At 40.1% G+C, this 22,104-nt stretch overlaps 1 protein-coding gene across 1 annotated transcript in view; it reads right to left on the bottom strand.

Annotated features, from left to right (window-relative positions):
- Positions 1 to 22,104, bottom strand: part of LOC108790014 (potassium channel subfamily T member 2-like) — a 424,109-nt gene that overhangs the window by 81,932 nt on the left and 320,073 nt on the right. The window contains exons 22-23 of the mRNA XM_018560180.1: positions 13,608 to 13,719; positions 4,197 to 4,298 (exon numbers count right to left, since the gene is read on the bottom strand). Coding sequence (XP_018415682.1) covers positions 4,197 to 4,298; positions 13,608 to 13,719 — 214 coding nt within the window. The remainder of the gene's footprint in view (positions 1 to 4,196; positions 4,299 to 13,607; positions 13,720 to 22,104) is intronic.

Below are 22,104 nucleotides of genomic sequence, written 5' to 3'. Positions count from 1 at the left end.
CATCTCTGTCGCTGAATCTGTGCCGACACTCGGATCCTTTCGGCCATCACTCTTTCAGTGAACGCTGGTCGAAAGGATTGTGAATATTAACTTGTTCCTAATTTGTTTAGGGAGGCATTTAAAAAAAGCACACAATTGAAGAAATTAAAAATGCCTTTAATTAGTTTGTAAAACATTTTGCTATGTTTTGTAATAGAAACACAAATTTAGTGTCATTAGAAAATAAAATGTACACTTTTTATTTACAATCACATTTTTTATTTTACACTTAACACTGGTCGAACCAGAAAAAAAATGCACACTAGTAATTTTTCCATAGCATTTTTTTTTTGCTTGTATAGAAAATAAAATATTTTTCTCAAGACAATATTTCCAAGAGAAAGATTTGTTTCTACTGAAAAAAACACATGTATTACTTTGTCATTCTAAGTAATTACAAAGTTATTACTAAATCAGTAGGCCCATAAAATTGATCTGGTCCATAAGGGGTGTACAGGTGCAAAAACTGAAATCGTTAACTAGTGCATTTGCTGTACACTGGTCACATATCTTGTTAGAATTGATTTCACTATTTCAAGAATATTCCAAAGTTGCTCAAGGTTTTGTGCCCCACACAGGATATGGTAGGATGAAACCATAATTACTTCATAGGAAACTTGTGTCCATGCTGGATCCTGCATCCACAGGACCCTAAATCCACAGTTGATTGAGAGTAAGGCATAAAACCCTTTTAAAGAGAGGTCCAACTTGCCGCATCAGGAAGAAAATCTTTCCTGATCCACTAAGACAATCAGACACTTCCTGGATCTATAGTCTAGGCAGTTTTTTTTTACAGAAGTTAATACAGTAAATATTACATATATATATATATATATATATAATATGTGTGTGTGGGGTATTTTTTCATGTGTATGGGGGGTATTATTTTATATATACATTATTATTTTTATGTGTGGGGGGGTGGAAGCAGGGGCGGAACTACCGCCGGTGCGGCCGCACCAGGGCCTGAGGCTGTGGGGGTGCCCAGTGGGGTCCGGTCCTGCAATATGGGGCAGTGCAGGGTCCCGGTGTTAGAACACCAGGGCCCCGCACTGCCGACTGGCTTCTCAGTGAGAGGGCTGGTCCTGTGACTTACCGCCCCTCCTGGCTGTGTCCCTAGTAACAGGTGACAGGAGGGGAGGTGAGTCACAGGAGACGTGTGTGTGTCACACGCCCCGCCCTCTGCAGTGCACACATCAACACGCCCTGGCTGCTGCGATCCTGTGTCTGGGTGAGTCCGAGCGGTGGGGGGGGGAGTGTTGTGTACTGCTATTTCATGTAATTAGACAAGTGGATTATAATGGGGAATATTACACTGTAACGTTCCCTGTTATAATTTATTTGTCTGATTAAATTATTACAAACAGGGCCTCTGTTCTATCAAGTTTGAGACCACGTTAGAATGTGCAGGATCCAAAGGGGGCTCTACAGCCTGCAAAGCCCACCACAGATCCTGCAGAGCCCCCCTGAGATCCTGCAGGATATGCGGGGGGGGGTTGCCGGGTCTCAGGGGGCTTTGCAGGATCTGTTGTGGGCTTTGCAGGATCCATAGGGGGCTCTGCAGCCTGCAAAGCCCCCCTGAGATCCTGCAGGATATGTGGGGGGGTACAGATCCTGCAGAGCCCCCCTGATATCCTGCAGGGTATCAGGGGGTCTCTGCAGGATCTGTGGGGGGCTTTGCTGGGTCTCAAGGGGGCTTCTGTGGTGAGCTCTGTGAGGTATATGGTGGGCAGAGCCAACCACAGATCCTGCATAGCCCCCTGAGACTGCAGGCTCTCAGGGGGGCTGTGCAGGATCTGTGAAGGGCTCAGCCGGGTCTCGGGGGGGCTTTGCAGGATCTGTGGTTAGAGCCCACCTGAGACCACAGCCGGGTGGGGTAAATTTAGTGTGTGGGGGGCGCCCGAGTTTTGACTTGCCTAGGGCAGCCCCAAACCAGAATACACCACTGGCGGGGACATCAGCACAAACACTGCACTGCCACGATCCTCTCTGCAGCTAATCAGGAGGAGAAAAGCTCTATCGAAGTTCTATCAAAAGTTCCAACTTCTGAGATCTAGAGAAATTTCTGAATTGAGAAAGCTGGTCAGATGTCCAGTGAAACGTCTTCAAGAAAAATACAGCAAGTCCAGTTGCCTTGACTTTTTTTACAGATATTCTCTATAGCAAGCTTCCTATATTATTGTAAGGTTTGTGTATTGGTTGTAGCAAGGTTTGTGTGTCAGCTGTAGCCCTCCGGTACTTATTAGTGCCCGGCCCTGCCCCTCGATTGCGCTTCTGTGTTTGGCTCCGCCCCCTGTTGTTAGGGGTGGGGCCTGTCATTTGTCAAGTGATTGGGCTGCTCAGTCTAAAATGCCTGGGCCTATTTTTTTTCCCAGTCCGGCCCTGGTTGCACCATTAAAGTTTTTGCTTCCAATGCCTGTATAGTTGGGCTGAGAGTGGCAACATGTAACAACAGAGGAGCTGGTGGGGAGAAAATGCAAGTGTGTGGTTCTAGATGGAGATGGAGTACTCATCGTAGTCTGAATTAATTGTTACCCTGGGAAAACCTGTAATGAACACAGTCTGACCTATGAATTGGACACATTTGTGTCTGGTAAGATGATCTGTGTATAATTTGGTGATGGTGCTGCTCACTGATGCTGGACATTTTAAAGGACACATGGAAGATTGAATGACGTGGGACTTCACTGTGGTGTACCTATACCTTACAAAACACTGTTTTAGTGGCACTTATCTTTTTTATTTGTTGTTTTTCGGTGGATGTGTATACCATTACAATTCCCATAAAGGTTCTCATTTATATTTTTTAATTTGTGTCAATAATAATAATAATAACAATATTAATGTGCTCTGGTCTACCAAGATGAAATTAATATAAAATAAACTTAGTCTTTAACCTTCTGCCTTCCGCCCGTTAAGAAAAAACGGATGGACGGCAGACTCGCATCAGCGGGTAGCCGTCTCTAGACGGCATTTTTTTCTTGCTCGCGTGCGCCCCCTAGCGCGTGTGCAGGAAATACCCGCTCGTTTTTACAGCCGTTAACGGCTGTTTCAAATACAAACGATCCCTCCGTGCTGTGAATGCAGAAGTGATGTGTATTGCATCACGCCCGCATTTACCTGTCAGTCATCTGGCTGCTATAGCCAGAGAGAAGAAGCTGATGAAGCAGATCTCTGCTTCATCAGCTTCTTTTGGGGTCACCAGGTGACATTAGGGGTCCTAGAGACCCCTAATGTCTCCATAAAAAGGACCTGTCAGAGTGCCTTTGCTAATATTTAGGGGGATTGTATCCCCCTATGTAATAGCACTAACAATAAGTGAAATTTTTTTATATGAATAAAAAAAGTTAAAAAAAATAAAAGTCACAAATAAAAAAGTAAACCCCCCAAATGTTTAAGTCCCTCCCCTTACGTTTACGCACATATAAACGTAAATGTGTGTCAGATGCGTCAGCGCGCGAAAACGACAATTGCGCTACACATGTTACATATCACCGTGAACATCGGAGTTAGAGCAATCATTTTAGGGCCATGAATCACTGATAACACTAAACTGATGAGCGGTAAAAGCCTATGGCCAATTTTGAGGTTTCGCGTGCGTGCGCAATTTTAAGGCATGACATGTTTGTCTTTTTACCCGACGTGACCCCGTCTTTTATCTTTTACAAAAAAATTGGGAAATAATACATGTTTTAGAATTTAATATAGGGGAAACAGTTTATTTTTTGAATTTTCTGTAATGGCGCGCGCGAGCAGAAAATAATTGCCGTCTGGAGACGGCAACCCGCAAATGCAGCAGTGCCGTCCGTCCGTTTTTTTACTACGGGCGGACGGCAAGAGGTTAATATAGTAAAAAATAAAAACCGTAGTGGTGATTAAATACCACCAAAAGAAAGCTCTATCTGTCCCCAAAAAAGGGTATAAAATGAATTTCCGTACAGCGTTGCATGACGGAATAAATGTCAGCCAAAATACTGCCGCTCTGAATACTGAAAAATGGCCTGGATGGGAAGGGGGTTTAACACCCCGGACTTTAAGTGGTTAATATAAGGAATGCATGTGAAGAAAATGGGTTATATTCTCCAACAGAGAGTTAAGCAAAGCAAATGGTAACATCAGTTTTTCATCCCATAGTATCTTGCTTCTTTTTACATTACCTGATACAAGAGTGTGTCTAACATGCTGATGCTGAATACTCTGCCAGCAGCAAATGGAAGGCGAAACATAAATGCCAGATTAGACCCCCGCTCACGTTCTTTCTGAAACAAAAATAACATGACAAAGAAAGGAAAACAAAACATGCTATGGAATAGTATTGTATAGAAAACACCTAATAGCTTTGGATGAATGATCAGCACAGCATAATATAATACAAAAAAGCAACAAACAATATTGCTTTGTGTCTTTTGTTCAACAATCTGCATAACATCTGCGAATATGCAGTATATGAAAATGGTAGTGCTTCACAAAGAGATGAGCTTCATTTTCTATTTTTTTTAAATTCCCATTAGCAAAATTTCATATTTCACTGATGGCCATCATTGTTCTCAGAAAATGGAGTTGAATATGTTGCTAACCACAATGCTGAATTCTGTATTTATTGATTAATTCAATAAATTAATTAATTTAGTTAATGAAAGCAGGACTAACTCAAAGTATTACAGTGATTTGCATTTGAAAGCTAAGTTAGTATCCACCAAAACATCAATTGCTTATTTTCCTCAAGGACTTCAGCAGCAAGGATGCCCTTTAGGAACTACTTGTTCAGCCCTTCCAGAGCAGCTATTATATTATAAAGATGAGCTATGATGTCATGCTCTTCCCCATAATTATGGATAGGTTAAAGTGTATTTCCCCTTTTGCAGTCAAATTTGAGAAAATCCCTCTAAATGTTTGTTATGTGTTCCTATTCACACAACATACTGAAAAATATATTTTGTAATTTCTTACCTTTTTAGATGTTTTGTTGCAGCAGGCAACATGACTGATTTCAGAGGTTTTTTTGAGCACCTTCACTGTTATTTGTCCTTATAGAAAGACTTTGGATTGAAATTTGAGGGTTGTGTTTCTCTAGTTAATTTCATTAACAGCCAGGGCTGTTTTCCTTTAACCCCTCACCCCTCAAAGTTCCTTCTAACATTACAAAGGAGAAGCAAGTAGAACGTTTAACCCTTAAGAAACCTTAATCCAACTATAAGCAATTTAAACAGCAAGCATTTTTTTTAGCTTATAGTATGTGAATGAGAACATCTAACAATTAGAAAATAGGTGTTATCCAAATTTGGCTGGAAACGTGGAAATACACTTTAACGCTTTCGCTGCCAAGGCGTTTTTTGCACTTTTTAGGACACATTTTAGGACTGAAACTTACCTAGAACCCCAAGAGTTATATATTTTCTGAAATCACAGACCTTGTAGAATAAAATGGCAGCCATTCCAAATTTGTATGTTACTTGATATTGGCACAACTACCGTATATACTCGAGTATAAGCCGTCCCGAATATAAGCCGAGGTACCTAATTTTAGCAAAAAAAACTGGGAAAAAGTATTGACCCGAATATAAGCCGAGGGTGGGAAATGAGGCAGCTACTGGTAGATAGATACCAATAAAATTACATTAATATTTATTTAAAAGAAAAATAACCTAGCTCTGTAAGTGGAAAAGGGGGTACAGGGCTACATATCATGTACTACGGATCATTTAACCCATTCATGTTAGCAGAGGATCATTGTAAATGTATTGTCTGCACTGTATTAGCAGTATATACTCTATATAGAGTATATACTGCTAATACAGTGCAGACAATACATTTACAATGATACTAACATGAATGTATTAAATGATCTGTATGTAGCCCTGTACTATGGATCATTTAACCCATTCATGTTAGCAGAGGATCATTGTAAATGTATTGTCTGCACTGTATTAGCAGTATATACTCTATATAGAGTATATACTGCTAATACAGTGCAGACAATACATTTACAATGATACTAACATGAATGTATTAAATGATCTGTATGTAGCCCTGTACTATGGATCATTTAACCCATTCATGTTAGCAGAGGATCATTGTAAATGTATTGTTGCAGGCACTCTATATGTACATGTACTATATACTACATATAGAGTGCACTGAACAATAGATTTACAATTATCCTCTGCTAATATGAATGGGTTAAATGATCCGTAGTACATGATATGTAGCCCTGTACCCCCTTTTCCACTTACAGAGCTAGGTTATTTTTCTTTTAAATAAATATTAATGTAATTTTATTGGTATCTATCTACCAGTAGCTGCCTCATTTCCCACCCTCGGCTTATATTCGGGTCAATACTTTTTCCCAGTTTTTTTTGCTAAAATTAGGTACCTCGGCTTATATTCGGGACGGCTTATACTCGAGTATATACGGTATATCAAACCCAAAATTTCAGTAAAAATTACACTTTTACTTTTAGTGGCCCAAAATACTAAATAATATTAATTTTGTTATAAAATATAAAAGATGAGGTTATGCCAAGTAATAAGATACCTCAACAATTCAAACGGCGAAAAAATACGGTACCCTAAAATGTCCATTTAAAAGCCTGTACAATTGATCAGTTTGGAGTTAACCATACATATTGGCCTTAGAATTATTGCTCTCACTCTGGTGCATGCGGTGTTACCTATCATGTGTAGCACAATCAATGTTTTCGTACTATGGCGCACACAACGCTTGTTTACCTTACTATGTGCGTGTTCGCAGGGACAGTGGACTGCCACCGGTTTGCTTCCAAGGGGCAGTGAAGCATGCCTCCCTGCCTGACATCCCACAACTGCCTCTTCTGCAGGCCCGAGACCAGCATCAAGGGTGTCTGTGGGGAGAAGGGAGAGGGAGTGGAGAACATTCATTCTCCGATCTCCCCCCTGATGAACAGTCCCAGAAGCTATGCTGATTCCTAAGCTGTCATTTCCGTGGCTTCTCTAGCTATTCAGAGCTTTCAAGTGATTCAAACATGATCTGTACTTGAATAGCTTTTTTTGCAGTGGAAGGTGACATTAGAGGTCTTAAAGAGTACCTGTCACCACCAAATATGCTATTACATAGGGGGCTTGTAAGCCCAACTATATCATAGCAATGGAGTAAATGGAGTTTACAAAAAAAAAAAAACAATAAAAAGAAATGTTAAAAAAATTGTGTTGAGTCATTTTTTGCCAAAACATTGTAAAAAAAAATGAGATTTTGGTGACATTTCTTTATTCCAGCTAAAAACATTGCAGCCAATGGAAAGGAAAAAGTTGTTTTGTTTTGGGGGGGTTTTTAGGGGCCAATGGGCTTTTAATACAGTAGCTCATGAGTGTTATGGAAGCACCTTTCAACTATCGTGGAACTGTTCTTGTGCCAAAAAAGCCCCCCCCCCCCATTATTTTACTTTTACAGAAAGAATGAAAAAGAAAGCAAAAAAAAGTAAACCAAAAATGTGGCATTACAAAATTAAAAATCAAACAAAAAAGGAAAGAAAACACAAATAACAATAAATCAACTAAGCTACTCTAAATAGAACCCCATATTACTCTAATTAAAGATAACTAAATAGTTGATTTTTTTTTTCTAAAAGCAAATTTCATCCAAGCAAAACTAAGAGTTTTGTTTTGGCAAAATCTGTAATTTTAACTGAAAAATCAATTTTCTTCTTAAAAGGAAATTTCCTTAAAAACAGGAAATAGGAACTGCACCCTAATTAGGTTACACCACATTCCCTATGTACCGTATTTCCCCGAAAATAAGACACTGCCCCCAAAAAACACACTAGGGGGTCTATTGACTAAGCTGCCGAAGGATCTAGCCGTAGTTTCGGCTGATCCTTCGGCTAGCTTCGGCCCCAGGACCCCTTCGGTTCGGTAGAACCGAAGGGCTGATGTACGGGTTATTCACTATAGCCCATACAGCTCCCGAAGTTGGCCGAGCGGCTCAGTCGAGGCGAAGGCATATGCCTCGGCTCGACTGAGCAGCGGTGAAAGCCGAAGCTGTCCGAAAGGCCGGCCATTGGCTGGCTGACAGTCTACTTCTGACAGCTGGGCGGAGCGTATACACAGATAGAACAAATTTTATAAAAATAATTGCTTTTGGAACATTCATTCCATTCCACATCACAACACTGCCACTCTTTCAAACAGAGAATGCCTATATAGTATAAATAAATGTTGTTACTTGGAGTTCAGCTTTAAGTCAGACACAGCTAAGCAACTAATACTTTCAGAAGAAAAATAACAATGGCAGCCCTCGGACTACCCTCATGACAGAGTCACTTTAAGACACCTGAGAAGTTTAGGAAGGGGATGTATCATCTCCTAGTAATGCTAGCTGGCAAACAAACCTGTTAATTTGATCAGTTCAGATAAAGTAAAGGTACGCTTTAACTCCCCAGCACCCACCCAAAAGTGGAATGGTAGTTTTGCATGAACCTGCTTAAAAATTAAGTCAAATACAAAATAACACATTATCTTGATATATCCAGGAAAAGTAATTTAAGTAATGTAGTAAGTTCTTGCTTTTCTTAAAGATTATGTTGTTTTAAATGAATTTGTCTTGTGCACCCACATATTTGCACTTTAGTAAATGACTCTCACAATATGATAAAGGGAATGATAGTATCTGTAGAAAAATTCACGAAAATGCTTGAAAAAAAGTTTACTCCATGAAATTAAACATTTATAGCCTTGAACCTAAAGTTATTTATCACTTACTCCTACAAGCCACAACAGGACAAATCAGAAGTGTTGTTTAACGTGGAAGCCTTAAATGTTTAGCTGTAATTAAAGGCAGGAAATTAAGATAATTTCAAGGTGATTCATCTGCAACTTATTGTCACCAAAAGTGCCATTTATACCAAGCAACAGATGGGAAAATGAATGTTAAGCTCTCCAGTCCATTAGCCGCCCAGCTATTTCATTACACATTTGGATAAATAATTAATTGGACAAATTTAGATCGCCTTCAAACCTGTTTAATTGCTTGTAAATCAAGGATGTGGTTGAGCATAATGTGAAAAAATTAGTATATGGCCTCTTATTAATATTTGACAAGCTCATTCATACAAGCACAGCAGCTTCAAAAATTGCTTTTTTTTTCTATAGCCCAGTTCATTTGTAAGACCAACAATTGCTTATTGATTTCACAAAAAAGAGCAATTATTTAAAGGGATAAATATATTGACTTTATTTTCAATTTAGATTTTTTTGTCATCTTGATACAAAAAAGTTCTCTCAATTATAATAATGCTAATACCTACAGTATATTATAATCTGCTCAAGAGAGGTGTTACACTTTCAAAGATTTTTTTTTTTCAAGGTGCATTCACACATACTGCTTTGTTGTAGAGATTGTGGTGTTCAATCCAATAATTGAAAGAAGCAGTTTAATTCACATTGGATGATTGGATGACAGCTAGGAACAAATGAATTAGCAATATGCATTTGTCACTAATTGGATATGCAGAGCCCAATAGCAGGGGCACACTCCTTGGGATAGCATACTCAGGAGATGAATCAGGCACATATTCCAATAATGTGGTACAAAAGGGTAAATCCAATAATCATAGTTAAATGAAGCATAAGGTCAGGGCAGGTAGCAAAGGATCAGAGTCAATAAATTTAGCAAAGGTCAGGTAACTGGGATCACATGGCTAGCAACTGGCCCACACTGTGGATAGCTCTGAAACAACTGAGCACTCTCTCTCTCTCTGGAACCTTCCAGCTTTATAGTGATCAAACAGGAAGTGATGTCAGGAGGTGTGGCAGAAGGGATGTATTGCCTGTCTATAACACGAAGCAAGACGCCTCATTATTTTTATGTGGGAAGTTATAGGACACAAGTCACTGACAAGAGAGCCAAGTACTGATATGCTGCGAGTGCAAGGATCCGTGCAATTGATACAGGTAAGTTGAGAGTTGTGACAGAATTCACAAAACAAAACTCAGCAACAGACCGTGGACTTTGGTAAATGATTTTGTCATGCAGTGGATGTATTTATTTACATAAATATCTTATCCTAAAGGGCACCTTTAGATTCTGATAAATGTCCCCAGGTAGGCCCCCACATCCATTGGACTAAGTATGTGGGAATTAGGCTCTTGTCCACAGGACAAAAGGCCTGTTTTCTTTCAGGAGTGGGATGAATTCATGCTCACTACCCCTCCCTATCCTGACCTGCCGTGGGGAACCCCACTTTTTTCTTTTTTTGCACAGAGTCCCTAAACACATCTACACCAGACCCTCATCCAGATTAAGAGTCCAATATGAATTTGGACCCCCCCTCCTGAAACTTACCAGTCCAATAAAAAACAGTGTCCCCCAAAATCCATACCAGACCCTTATCCTGGCTGGTAAGGAAAGGGAGCGGCAGCAAACTTACTGTCCTCCTGAATTATACAAAGCAATGTACCCTCAGAATGGGGAGTGTACCCTGCCATCTGTCTGATGCCATTGGCCACGACCATATGTGGTCAATTATGTAACTTGGGATGCCTCAGCTGTTTTGTTTACAAACAAAATCCTGTGGGGAATGGATGTGTCATTAAGCAGCAATAATTTTCTTTGCAAATACCACTTTAGCTGAAGCACATTATACAGGATGTGCTGACTAAATTGATAAGGTAAGGCCTAAAATATCAAGATCAACTTAAAAAAATTAAATTTGTTCTCCTTGGAGAAGAGACACTTAAAAGGTGACATGATTGCAATCTACTCATCAATGGGGACAGTAGTGCTGGGAATACACTACTTAAACTTTAGGGAAGATGCAAGGGCACAACAAGAAATTGTAGGGGATGCGGCATAATCTCAGACTGCGTAAGGGTTTTTTATTGTGAGAAGGGCAAAAATGTGGAATTCACTTCTGCAGTTAGCTGTATGAGCAGAAAACACTTAGATGAGTTCCTCAGTTTACATAATACTCAGGGTTATGGGAATTGCTAGTAGCACACACACACACACACACACATACACACATCTAATATATAGGTTGAACTCGGTGGACCTGTGGCTTTATTCAGCCTCACCTACTATGTAACTGTGCGTTTTTAATTATCTTTAAGTAACATTTGATCTACTCCTCTCTAGGGCAGGTTCACACCATTTTCTGGACCAGATCTGGAATGGAGTGCATTGCGTTTTTGCCGCGTTTGGATTTTTTTTTTTTGCTTAAAATGGTCCTACAGATGTGTTCCACTGCGTTCCAGTGCATTTGTGATCCATTTTTATACGTTCCAGTGCATTCCAGACCAGACAAAAACTTTGGCAAAGAGATCACTGCTTCTCCAAGTAGAATATCCAGTGATCCCTACTTGACAATATAATGGCAGGGGGAAAGCTTTTCTAACAGGTTGTGGCTGATTTAGAAAGAAAAAAACTGTAAAGGTGCCCATACACCCGCCGGTTATTGTACGATAATCGCGGGAATTCCCGCGGTCGTACAATAATCGGCAGGTGTATGGAAGGCGTATGACCGTTTCTATTGTGCGGTCGCACATCTTTTGTCTCCCGAGCAGGCTTGAAAACCCGCCGAGAATCGTACGATTGTCGGCGGGTTAGTTGCGTTCTCGGGAGACAAATGCACACTGCCCATGCGGCATTGGAGTCATCACAAGTACGATCTGCCTGTCCAAGATGGGCAGATCGTATGAGCTTTTAATTACTTTACAACCATTGCACGACTCAAGTCGTGCGATGGTTGTAAATTGTATGGCAAGCTTTAGTCTTGTTGCACTTTTTTGTTTTGCTGCACCTGAAATATATTTCGGTAATTACTACTGAAAGTTCAGTTGTGCTTTACAACTTAATATAGAATATTGCACTTGCAAATCCTTAATAGAAGAAATAATAACTATTCAGCCAGTACTTCCAGTTAAAAATCATAAAGGACATACAAATAAATTAGTACAGTTCTATGTAATACTTAAATTACCTACCAGTAAAATTGCAATATTCACCATACATGAATACAATAAAGCTCTACCTAATTTACAAAAATGCAGTATTATAAACCATGAAAAATAATTTTAAAGTGCACAAGTGCAATCCATCTCTGTTCCAAAGGAAAAATGCAGAGTTCAATGCATCAACATTAAAATACAAAACAATGCAATATAAAAGTGCCAAACAAATGTTTCACCACAATCATTGATCAGTGTATAAGTTATTTACAGTTTTTCCACTTGCAGTGCTTTATCTTTTGTGTACCTCCATATTTTGTATTTTTTCACTTCACCTTAATGGAGAAATATTTAGCTTTTTCAATGGACCATATTAACTAAGTACGGTCATGCAGGATTTTATTCATTTATGGATTATATACAGACATAATATAAGCGGCAGCTCAAAGAGATAAAGGATGCAAAAGCCTTGTGCTTTCTATCTAATACATTCCCAATGAAGTTTAAAAACACATTTACTGTATTTAGAGCACTTCACATGTGCACAGTATAAGCACCAATGCAACCTGTCATTTAACCTAAGAATGGTGTACCTGTAACACACCTCTTCTTTGTATTCTGGTTCTGCCTAGTATGGTGATGTCCCCTCTAAAACCCTGACCTATTCATTGTGATATTTGATTTCACCAAGGGCACAAAGTCAAATGATGCAGAGCATCATCTAAAAGGGTCTATCTAAAATAGTGATCTTTTCTCTATTATATTTATGCATGATGAATATTACAATTTGACTGGCAGGTAGTTGAAGGATCACATAACATTGCACTATCTTCTATTTGGGATTTACGATATGAGAACACACATTCCTAAAAGAAAAACCCATCAAACTGACCTCTTTTACCACTGTACAAACAAATAATTGACTATACATTTTGTGAACAAAACTCAGTAGTAATAATATTTGTAACAGGGGCACTCCAAAACTTCTGTAAGGATCTCAGTACTAGAACGCCAGGAGCTAAATGGTATAAAGTGGTATAAAGTCTAAATGTTTCAGTGTACAATACAAAAATGAGCTAACTAAAAATATATATTAACCTCTGTTTGTCGAAGCATAGTTCTCTGAATTTCAGTAAGATAGGAACTATAAAAATAATCCAAACCCCTCCTAAATATGTGGGTTTTATTTACACTTACCTTTAGGGCCATCCCTGTAATGAGGCAGCCTAAGTTGGCTACCTCAGACGGCATCTCATTGGGACATATGGGGAGGGGGGTGTCAGGTTCTGGCCAGAGCATGCCAGGTTACTAAGAGCTCTTGGCAAACTGTGACACTCTATCCTGCATCCTGTCCAGCTCACTGATGTCACCGGCTGCCAGGAGCTGAGTGGGATGATCTGACTGGCATCCTGTCGAGCTCTTGTCAACCAGTGATGTCAGTGAGCTGTGCGGGGTGCCAGACAGAGCCAGAGATACAGTGCATCACCACCCCACCCCATTTCCATAACGTGCACTTCCAGCACCCATCCCCCCCACCGTCAGCAGTCCCCTTAAAAACGACCCCACCTCCTGGACCGCACACCACCAGCACCCCCTTCCCCCCATTCCCAACCTCTGGTGGCAAAAAGTGTAGGGACTCCCCTGCTTACCTTCTCCAACTTGGAAAGAGCTAATGAATAACAGTCCTTGGCCCTAAATTGCATGAATCTCATGTTTGCTGGATGTGTTAGCTCTGTAATGATGCTGAGACTTGGAAATAACCTAATAAACAGAAATACAAAAAATATAGTTATAGTTGGTATCTGTTTATTTGTATGTATGTATTACAATACTTTAAAATGGTCTAAACCCAACCACTAGCATCTCATTTAATATTTACCATATTTAGGTAGCTTTAATTATCATTTTCAGTCTTTTTAAATATGCAGTTTTTATTAAAATAATAATTGGTAATCCTTCTATAAAAGCCTTTTTAAGGCACATCCTGTTATAGAGTGACAAAGCTCTGGCCCTGCATTCCAACTGATCTCTAGCATAGTCATGTTGTCATATTTACTTACAGTGGAGACCATAAACAGATGTGCCAATGCTCATTGTGCAGGCATCTTCTGCCATGGTTACCATAAGTAGTGATGGGCCGAACAGGCCCAAGCTCAGTTCGAATTCGAACTTTAGAACATCCAAAAAGTTTGAATATAAACTTAATGCAAGTCTTTGGGGTGGAACTTTCAAAAACAATTGTCCCCTTTAAGAGGGCTTATATGCAAGTTATTGGCCACAAAAAGTGTATGGGGATCTGGGTACTGCCCTGGGGGACATGAATCAATGAAAAAAAACGTTTAAAAAGCACAGTTTTTAAAGGAGCAGTTATTTTTTAACATCACTTAAAGGGTAACAATAAAAATGAAAAAAATCCTTTAAATATCGTGCCTGGGGGGTCCCCTTAACCTGCCTGTAAAGTGGCGCATCTGTACAGTGTAAAAAACCTGCTGCAGCAAAACTGACATTTCTAAAGAAAACAATTAAAACAAATTTTAAACCGTGCACTTCCCCCTCCCAAACAATACAAGACCCTCAAGGTCTGGTAGGAATTTTAGAAGGGACCCCATGCAAAAACAAAACAAATAAAAAAGTGTGTGGGGGTTCCCACTTAACCCCTTCATGACTGAGCTTGTTTCAGTTTTTGTTCATAAATGACTGACACACTTTAAAAAATTTTTGCTGTGTGATTCTTCCATGGCAGTAATATACTTTCCTAATAAATGTACCCACACATATGATATATTGTTTTTAAAGGACAGATGGGGCTATATAATTTTATTAAACATGTGTATCTAATGCCTCGCTTAGTTCGAATAAAATATAGAAAATGAGGGAAAAAACATAAATAAAACACTTTTTTCACAAGTTTTGATTGTTATTATTTTTTCGAAATTGTTTATAATAATTATAGTATAAAACATTTATTTATATTACAGAGCCGCAAATAACTGGTCACGTGCAGTGTACGTGGCCAGTCATTTAAGCAGTTTGTGGCGGGACGTACAGTTTATGCCTCCCATCACGAAGGATTTAAAGTCATACCAGGCCCTTAAGGTCTGGTAGGAATTTTAAGGAGGAACCCCACCCCCAAAAATGGGGGGGAAATATTTGGGGTCCCCTCTAAAATTCCATACCAGACCGTTGATCCGAGCATAAATAAAACAATAAAAAATGAATAGAAATAATAATAAAAAAAGACGACCGCATCCCGTCGGCTCGCAGCATTCACCCGCTGCAGAATGGCGTTTTAACATCTATCGGTAACATAAACATTTGGGTGGACAGCTGGCTCCTCCAAACTGTTTACAGTTGTAACAGGTGAGCCATGATGGGGCAGAGTCATCATGACTTTGCCCAATCATGGCGCTCACAGTTCTCTGTGCCCTGATTGGGCAAAGTCTTGCACCTAACCTGTGGCACAGTGCCATGTGCGGGGTGCTCGGTGAGCGAACAGCCCGCCAAACACCCTGACAGTTCATGTGTTCGCCAAACACACGAACTGCTGATGTTCGAGTCGAACTCACGTTCGGCTCGAACATCGAACCCAACCCTAAGCCTTCATTCACACTAGCAAAGGCCGGCCCGTACAGCTCCATACTGCGTGCACGGGCATATCGGGCAGCTCCCGGGAAGGACAGGTGCTGCGTGTGAAGGTCCTCATCCTTCTCTATGGGACTACGTGGCCGTACGCCGCCCTACACTCACCCCAAGTGCAGGTCCGTATGGGTGCGTGTTTCCTGGCTTGAACACTGATCCATCCTGTCAGCGTATGAGTATGGACACCCGCACTGACTTGGAGGGCGGGTGAGCATAGGGCGGCGTACAGCCGCGTACTCCCATAGAGGAGGACGGGGGCTACTTACTAATCACAAGCATCACCTGTCCTTCCCAGGAGCTGCCCGATACGGCCGTGCACGCAGCACAGAGCTGTACGTGCCAGCCTTTTCTAGTGTGAATGAGTGCTAACCATAAGGAAGCCTGCTGTAGGCAATGACAGGCAGCTGCTTTTGAAGCACATAAACATAGACAGGAAGTGGCTACTAAGAGGCTGGAGGAGATCAGCACCATTGAGAAATTTGTTGTATATAAACATGGCTTTAAAAAAGCACGGAGACAAAATCAGTACATGGTGACTTTATATTGACGCATTTCTTAATACTATGATTCTGATACAAGACTGCTGTGACCACATCAATAAACTTGGTGATAACAGCTGCGCACCATTTTTGTTACTGAAAAAATAACTGTACATGTAAAACTGAAGTAAGAACGACTATGAAGATTTTCTTTTCCTCACTATGGCACAGTTTGGTTGCAGGCATAGGCTGTGCACAGGGTACAGCACCGAAACCACAACAGCAAGCACCATGTTTTTAGTCACTGAGCTGGTGGAAAGATCACAAAGATCTCTATGTGATCAGCTCAGCAATACAGAGTGCAACAGCACTTGCCACTTACATTTCTTACATAACACCCACAGTCCTCAGTGCCTGGAAAGCTGCAAGGGAGCATGGATTCGGCTTTCTAGGCTTCCCATCCAATCGTGTAGGTGGGTGGGTGGTAACATTTCTTTCTGGAGGGTGGCTACTTTTGTTCCCCATGATCCCTGTGTTTGTTGTAAAGTAGCCACCGCTCCAAGCTCACTCCCATGATGGACCATAATCTCACGTTTAGTTTACTAATTTGTATTGGGTTCGTAGTCCATCACAGGAGTGAGCTTTGACCGTCTTTGCTGGAGTTAAGTTAACAAGTTCAAGTCTTGTCCCTCCTATAAACTGTGACTGTATAGTGAAAGGAGAAACAGCAAACTGATAAGCTAATCTTTCTGTCACTCTGCTCTCCTATTATCAGCATGTCCCTTGTTAGCTGATGATCCAAATTCAGTAAATGACACTGCTATTCATAAAAAATAGATTTAATAATTTGTTAGCAAATACATACCTGCATTAATTTATGTATTTTATATCTGCCTGGAGCTCAGTTTTAACATCATTACATAAGTTGGGTTTCCCAAAAAATTGTTTACATTTCAGGGCCTCCAATGGTAGCAAGTCACTGACTTTCCATTACTTGAAATGCAGCTATTGATTTAGAGCAATGCTGCACTTTTCTTATTTTGTGTTTGCCTTTCCATTTCAGCGTTTCTGTCCTTATATAGCTAGCTTAATATCTTTTATTGCTTTGTTTCCTTGCCAAACTCGACAAGCGACAATCCCACAGCAATATAGAAGAAAATGTAATTTTACATTATGAAATAACACTTCAAAAAGTTAAATATATCACACAAACTTAAAGAACCTCTATCACAAACTAAAAAAAAATGGTAGAGAAATCTGAGGGGAAACTCATGCACACAATCATTTTAGGGCAACAACTCAATGAGCAGATGCAACTTTGCTGACCCAGGACCAGTATGGAAAGAATGGCTCATTTTCTCAGTGCCTTCTCACACAGGTGTTTTGCTCATGTCACACTCATGTATAATTAAACTTTAGACAAAATTATATCAGATTGAAAAATAACCGTGCATACAATATTAAGAATCTTCTATTGCATTCTCATGTTATCCCTCTGTATCTTAGATTCATTTTTTCTGTGGAACACCAGGTAGAATTTCAGTAAAGCTCCAGATGAGATTACTGATCTTGAAATGACAGAGACAATAGTGATTTTGACCTGCTGATACTAACCGAAAGTTCACAGATCAAAGTACTGAGAGCCTTGTGTTTTCAAGTGCTGGGTGTTTTTAGAGGAGGTTTTTAGCAGCATGTGGACTTTAGATATTAGTAGCTGGGGAACAAACCCCAGGCTCAGAAAAATGGTCACATTCTTCAGTAAATTATACCCAAGAAGAGCTATAGTGTAAACAGATAGAACGAAGGTTTATGTTCATAGAAAAGAACCATAATGAAAAAAAAAATGCCTGGGGCTTCTTCCAATGCTCCGTGGACGAGTTCTGATGCTCGCATGCCCATTGCAGGTCTGTTTGGCAATGGATACAGGTCAGCATGGGCACCCAGACCGGTCTGTGTCTATGCAGCCCAATACGCAACAAACTGTGATGCACTGTGTGTACAGGCACCTTTCTATTTGAACCAGCATTATTCTTTTCAGCAATTTGCTTACAACACATCAACTTTAAAACAAAATGTTCACTTGCTTCCTAATATATCCCACCCCCTTTCAGGTGCCTAAGTAAGATAAGTAAAGGAGAACTACGGGGTAACCTTTTTTCCCCATATTCCTCTTTAGGGTCATGAGAGGACATATACTAACCACCTCTCGTGACCCAAAACTCAATATATAGCAGGTTATTGCCCGATATATACTGAGAGCACCTCAGCCAGGATGGATCCTGACAATACTGTCAAGATCTATTTGACTTGGTTCACAGTTTCAATGTCACACGTTGGCTCTAATTATGGGGATGAGTGTAGTTTATTCACCCCATAGTTCACTTTTAATGTTATTCACTTCACATTTCAATGATCATAATGTTATGGTTGATTGGTGTATATAGACAGTAGAGACTAGACTTGCTAGAATATCAGTCATGCTTTTGGGTGGGGGGACTTTCAGTAAGCCTCTATCACAATATAAGTCATCTTACGTCTGCACCAAGCTCAGGAAAATGCGAGAAGGCCACAGCCCCCTACCTTTTGTGCAATAATTGTCAGCTTGGGATTTCTCCAAACTTATGGGCCCTGTTATGATTGTACAGATTGCTCCCAGGGTAATTTCACTGTCAGATGTAACTACGTCAAATAGATGTAATTGCTCCCAGTTACTTTTTTTACTCTATTATATTCTGCACCTAGTAAATGAGCACTAGTTTCTAACGTCCCTCTGGAAAGAGTAGGGCAAAGAAAAAAATTGAAATATATTATAGATACAGTGACACCTATGCTCTTTAATCTTAATTTATCAACTGCTATTTAACATCAAACAAGTGCTGTATCTCATTTTTGCCTAATCAGATCGCTGTTATTCGCATGAAAGTTAACTTCTACATTCAAGCACAGCCTCTCCTCTGCATTTTCAAAGGCACTTTAATAACTAGACACAGGATGGCTTTTGCTTGATTTCTGCTTTAAAATCAAATGTTCATTCCCACTGGATTTTCAATTCAGTGCCTTTCATCTCTTCAAACCTTTCACACTCTGGCATAATAAGGTGTGAAAATCCTCAGTGGTGGCATACTGAAACCAGAATTATTGCTTCTGTTAGGAGTAAAGAGACCGTGTACTTGATGTTTGCAAAACTTACGTGACCTCTGCTTCTCTTATTCTGACAGCAGTTTGACTTCTGCTGTCCAGTATGGATTATGTTACAATATTCAGATAGAAGTCAAAGTTTAAAATAAGAATAATGGGGTCAGCTAAATGTCAATTTTGTCTTTTGCTGTCTTTCAGTGTTCATATATATTACAAGCCAATAAAATGATTTCCTATTGTAATCCAGCTTCATGGCTGCAACACATGTGGTAGTATTTTATATCAGATAAAAACTGAATTTCTGACAGAAGCAAATAGCATATTTATCAGATGGGGAGGAATATGTCTTGCTTAGTCTGATCAAAATGAAACATGTGTGATGTGCTTGTATGATCTCGTTTAAAATGGCCTTTTTAAGAATAGCCTTAAAATAGTTTTTTTTAAAACAGCCTTTCTCTGATTATCTGTAGGATCATCTATTTTTTTTATAAACTAATTTAAAAAGGGGGGGGGGGAGGTTAATTAAAAAAAATGCAAAACATGTATTTGACAGTAATTTAGGTATAGATGGAATGATTGCAAATTAAAAAATACAACACAATTGGAAGATGATTGTGATGTATATGGCCAGAATAAACTACATGAATGATCTAAATCTCATGTAGTGAGGCATTTAACCTGTTGTTGACAGTCACTCCACTGTGTCACAACACAGTAAAGTTGACTTATTGCAAAATAGGTTGAAAAGGCAAGTTAAAATGTATGTTAAAATATTCATAAATGTTACTGTAGAATAAATACCTGGAAATCCCGCCAGCCTCCTCAATGCTACAAGGCTTCCTGTTCAGATCTAACCACGCTAACCACAGATGCAAATCCATGGTAGTGTGTTAAGTTTGTGTCTTCACACCTTTCATCTGGATCTACAGGATGGCGTGCGAGTGCAAGGTGTGGTTGTGGTCCTGTTTTCGGGGCATACCTCCTGACCCTGTAATACTTGATTGAAAATAGCTTCTGTCTGGAGTATTGCTGTCAATGCACTTATTATAGCCACTCCCCCCCACCCTCCAGAAGAAAAACAGGAAAGAGGTGATTGCAGTAATGTGATCGCAGAACAAATTTCTTTTTTTTTTCTTCTTCAAAGCTACTTTTTTTAATTAAGATTTTCAAAGATTACAATACAGTAAAGCTGATGTTATTTGGCATTCATAAATATAATCAGTGCAAGATTAATTGACAAACCACTATCTACAATAGGTATAATGATAACAAACAATGGTCATAGTTGTAGACCATGCCCTCTGATAGAGGAACCTTATAGCAGTATATAGACTAACAGCAATTATGAAGTTGTATTCACAGAGATCTTATTTTGTGCATCGGGTAATTCAGTCAACTATTACATGCCTAAACGGTGAGACGAAGGCGCAAAAAACTGGGCGGAGCCAGCCGTAATGTCATGGCCGGCTTCGCCCAGTTGTCCTTCAATGACAGCCCAGCGTCCTTGAGAACACTGGGCTGTCATTACATAACAGCTGGGTGGAGCCAGCCGTGATGTCATCGCTAACTCCGCCCAACTGTTTATGTATTGCCGGCATCTGTCAGACGGGTCGGTGGTGGGTTGGGTTTTTTTTTGTAAATTTTTAATTCCTACCAAACCTAAAGGGTCTGGTATTGTTTGGGAGGGGGACCCCACACTTTTTTTTTTTTTGCTTACATTTTTTTTATCATCATCTTCCTCTGAGGTAGCGAGCAGAATAGCTGAGCTCGGAGGCATTTGGCCATTCACTCACTGCTGTTTGGCCCCTATGAGAATAGGGGCGATCGGCTGAGTCAAACTCCTTCTACACATTGGCTCAGCTAAACACGCAGAGCATGTTTGGCTGACCGAAGGCAGACAATGTACGGCTGATTTTTGCCGATGTACGGCTGAAATCAGCCAGTTCGCTTCAGCTTGGTTATTCACACAGCTGCCTTTGGCAGCTGTGTGAATAACCCTGTTAATGTCAGGTATAGCAGGTATTTAAAGAAAGGAAATCAGGGGAGATGCAATAGACAATAATTGTCTTTATCAATCAGGTCTGCATCAATCAGGTCTGCATTCAATCCCCGGAAGAATTTGTCTAACTTCCTTTTCAATCATGTTTTTTAAATAGGGAGAGACCCGTATGTACCATTCAGTATTTGAAAGAAAGTTCAGACACATATCTTCATACTGTTTGTTTTGCATAATTACTACATGTCCTCCCTTTTCACAGGGTTGTATGATAATATTTGGGGGTTTGATTGTAATTTTTAAGGGCATTAACATGTTGTCTAATTTAGTTGGAATTTTGTTTTGTATCCATGGACATTTCCTTGATTTCTTTTATTACTAGGGATGCTCTGATATATCGACAGCCAAAACATATCAGCCGAAAATGGCACTTTTGGCAAAATGCAGAAAGTTCAATTTTCTGGCCGAAATAGTGGTACATCTATTCTTTCTGTCCTCCCCACTGGGCGCTGCTCTGTGTGCCAGCGGGGAGGAGAGAAACTGCCACAGACGTCTGAGCGCTGCGGGAGGAGAGCGCTGTGAGTGGCCAGCGTCTCTCCTCCCCACCCCACTCGGGCTCCTGCCACAGATTGGGAGAGCAGTGTGGGCGGAGATAGCTTGCAGTGCTGTCACAGGAGGCTGAGGTCCACTCACTCAGCCTCCTGTGACAGCATGTCAGGCAGGAGAGTGAGTGCAAACACTCCGTGATCAGTGATCACTGAGTGTTTGTAAATAATTGAGGACAGAGTATGTTTACTATATCCTCAATTATGAATGAATGGGAAGCGATCTCCTGAAGTGATCTCCATAACCTCCTGTTTATTCATGATTGTGGATATAGTAAATATACTATGT

This window comes from Nanorana parkeri, unplaced genomic scaffold (assembly GCF_000935625.1).
Source record: "Nanorana parkeri isolate BGI_ZX_2015 unplaced genomic scaffold, ASM93562v1 scaffold438, whole genome shotgun sequence".
Taxonomy (NCBI): domain Eukaryota; kingdom Metazoa; phylum Chordata; class Amphibia; order Anura; family Dicroglossidae; genus Nanorana; species Nanorana parkeri.
The sequence above is the reverse complement of the archived record's forward strand: the minus strand, read 5'-3'. Positions and strand labels throughout refer to the sequence as shown.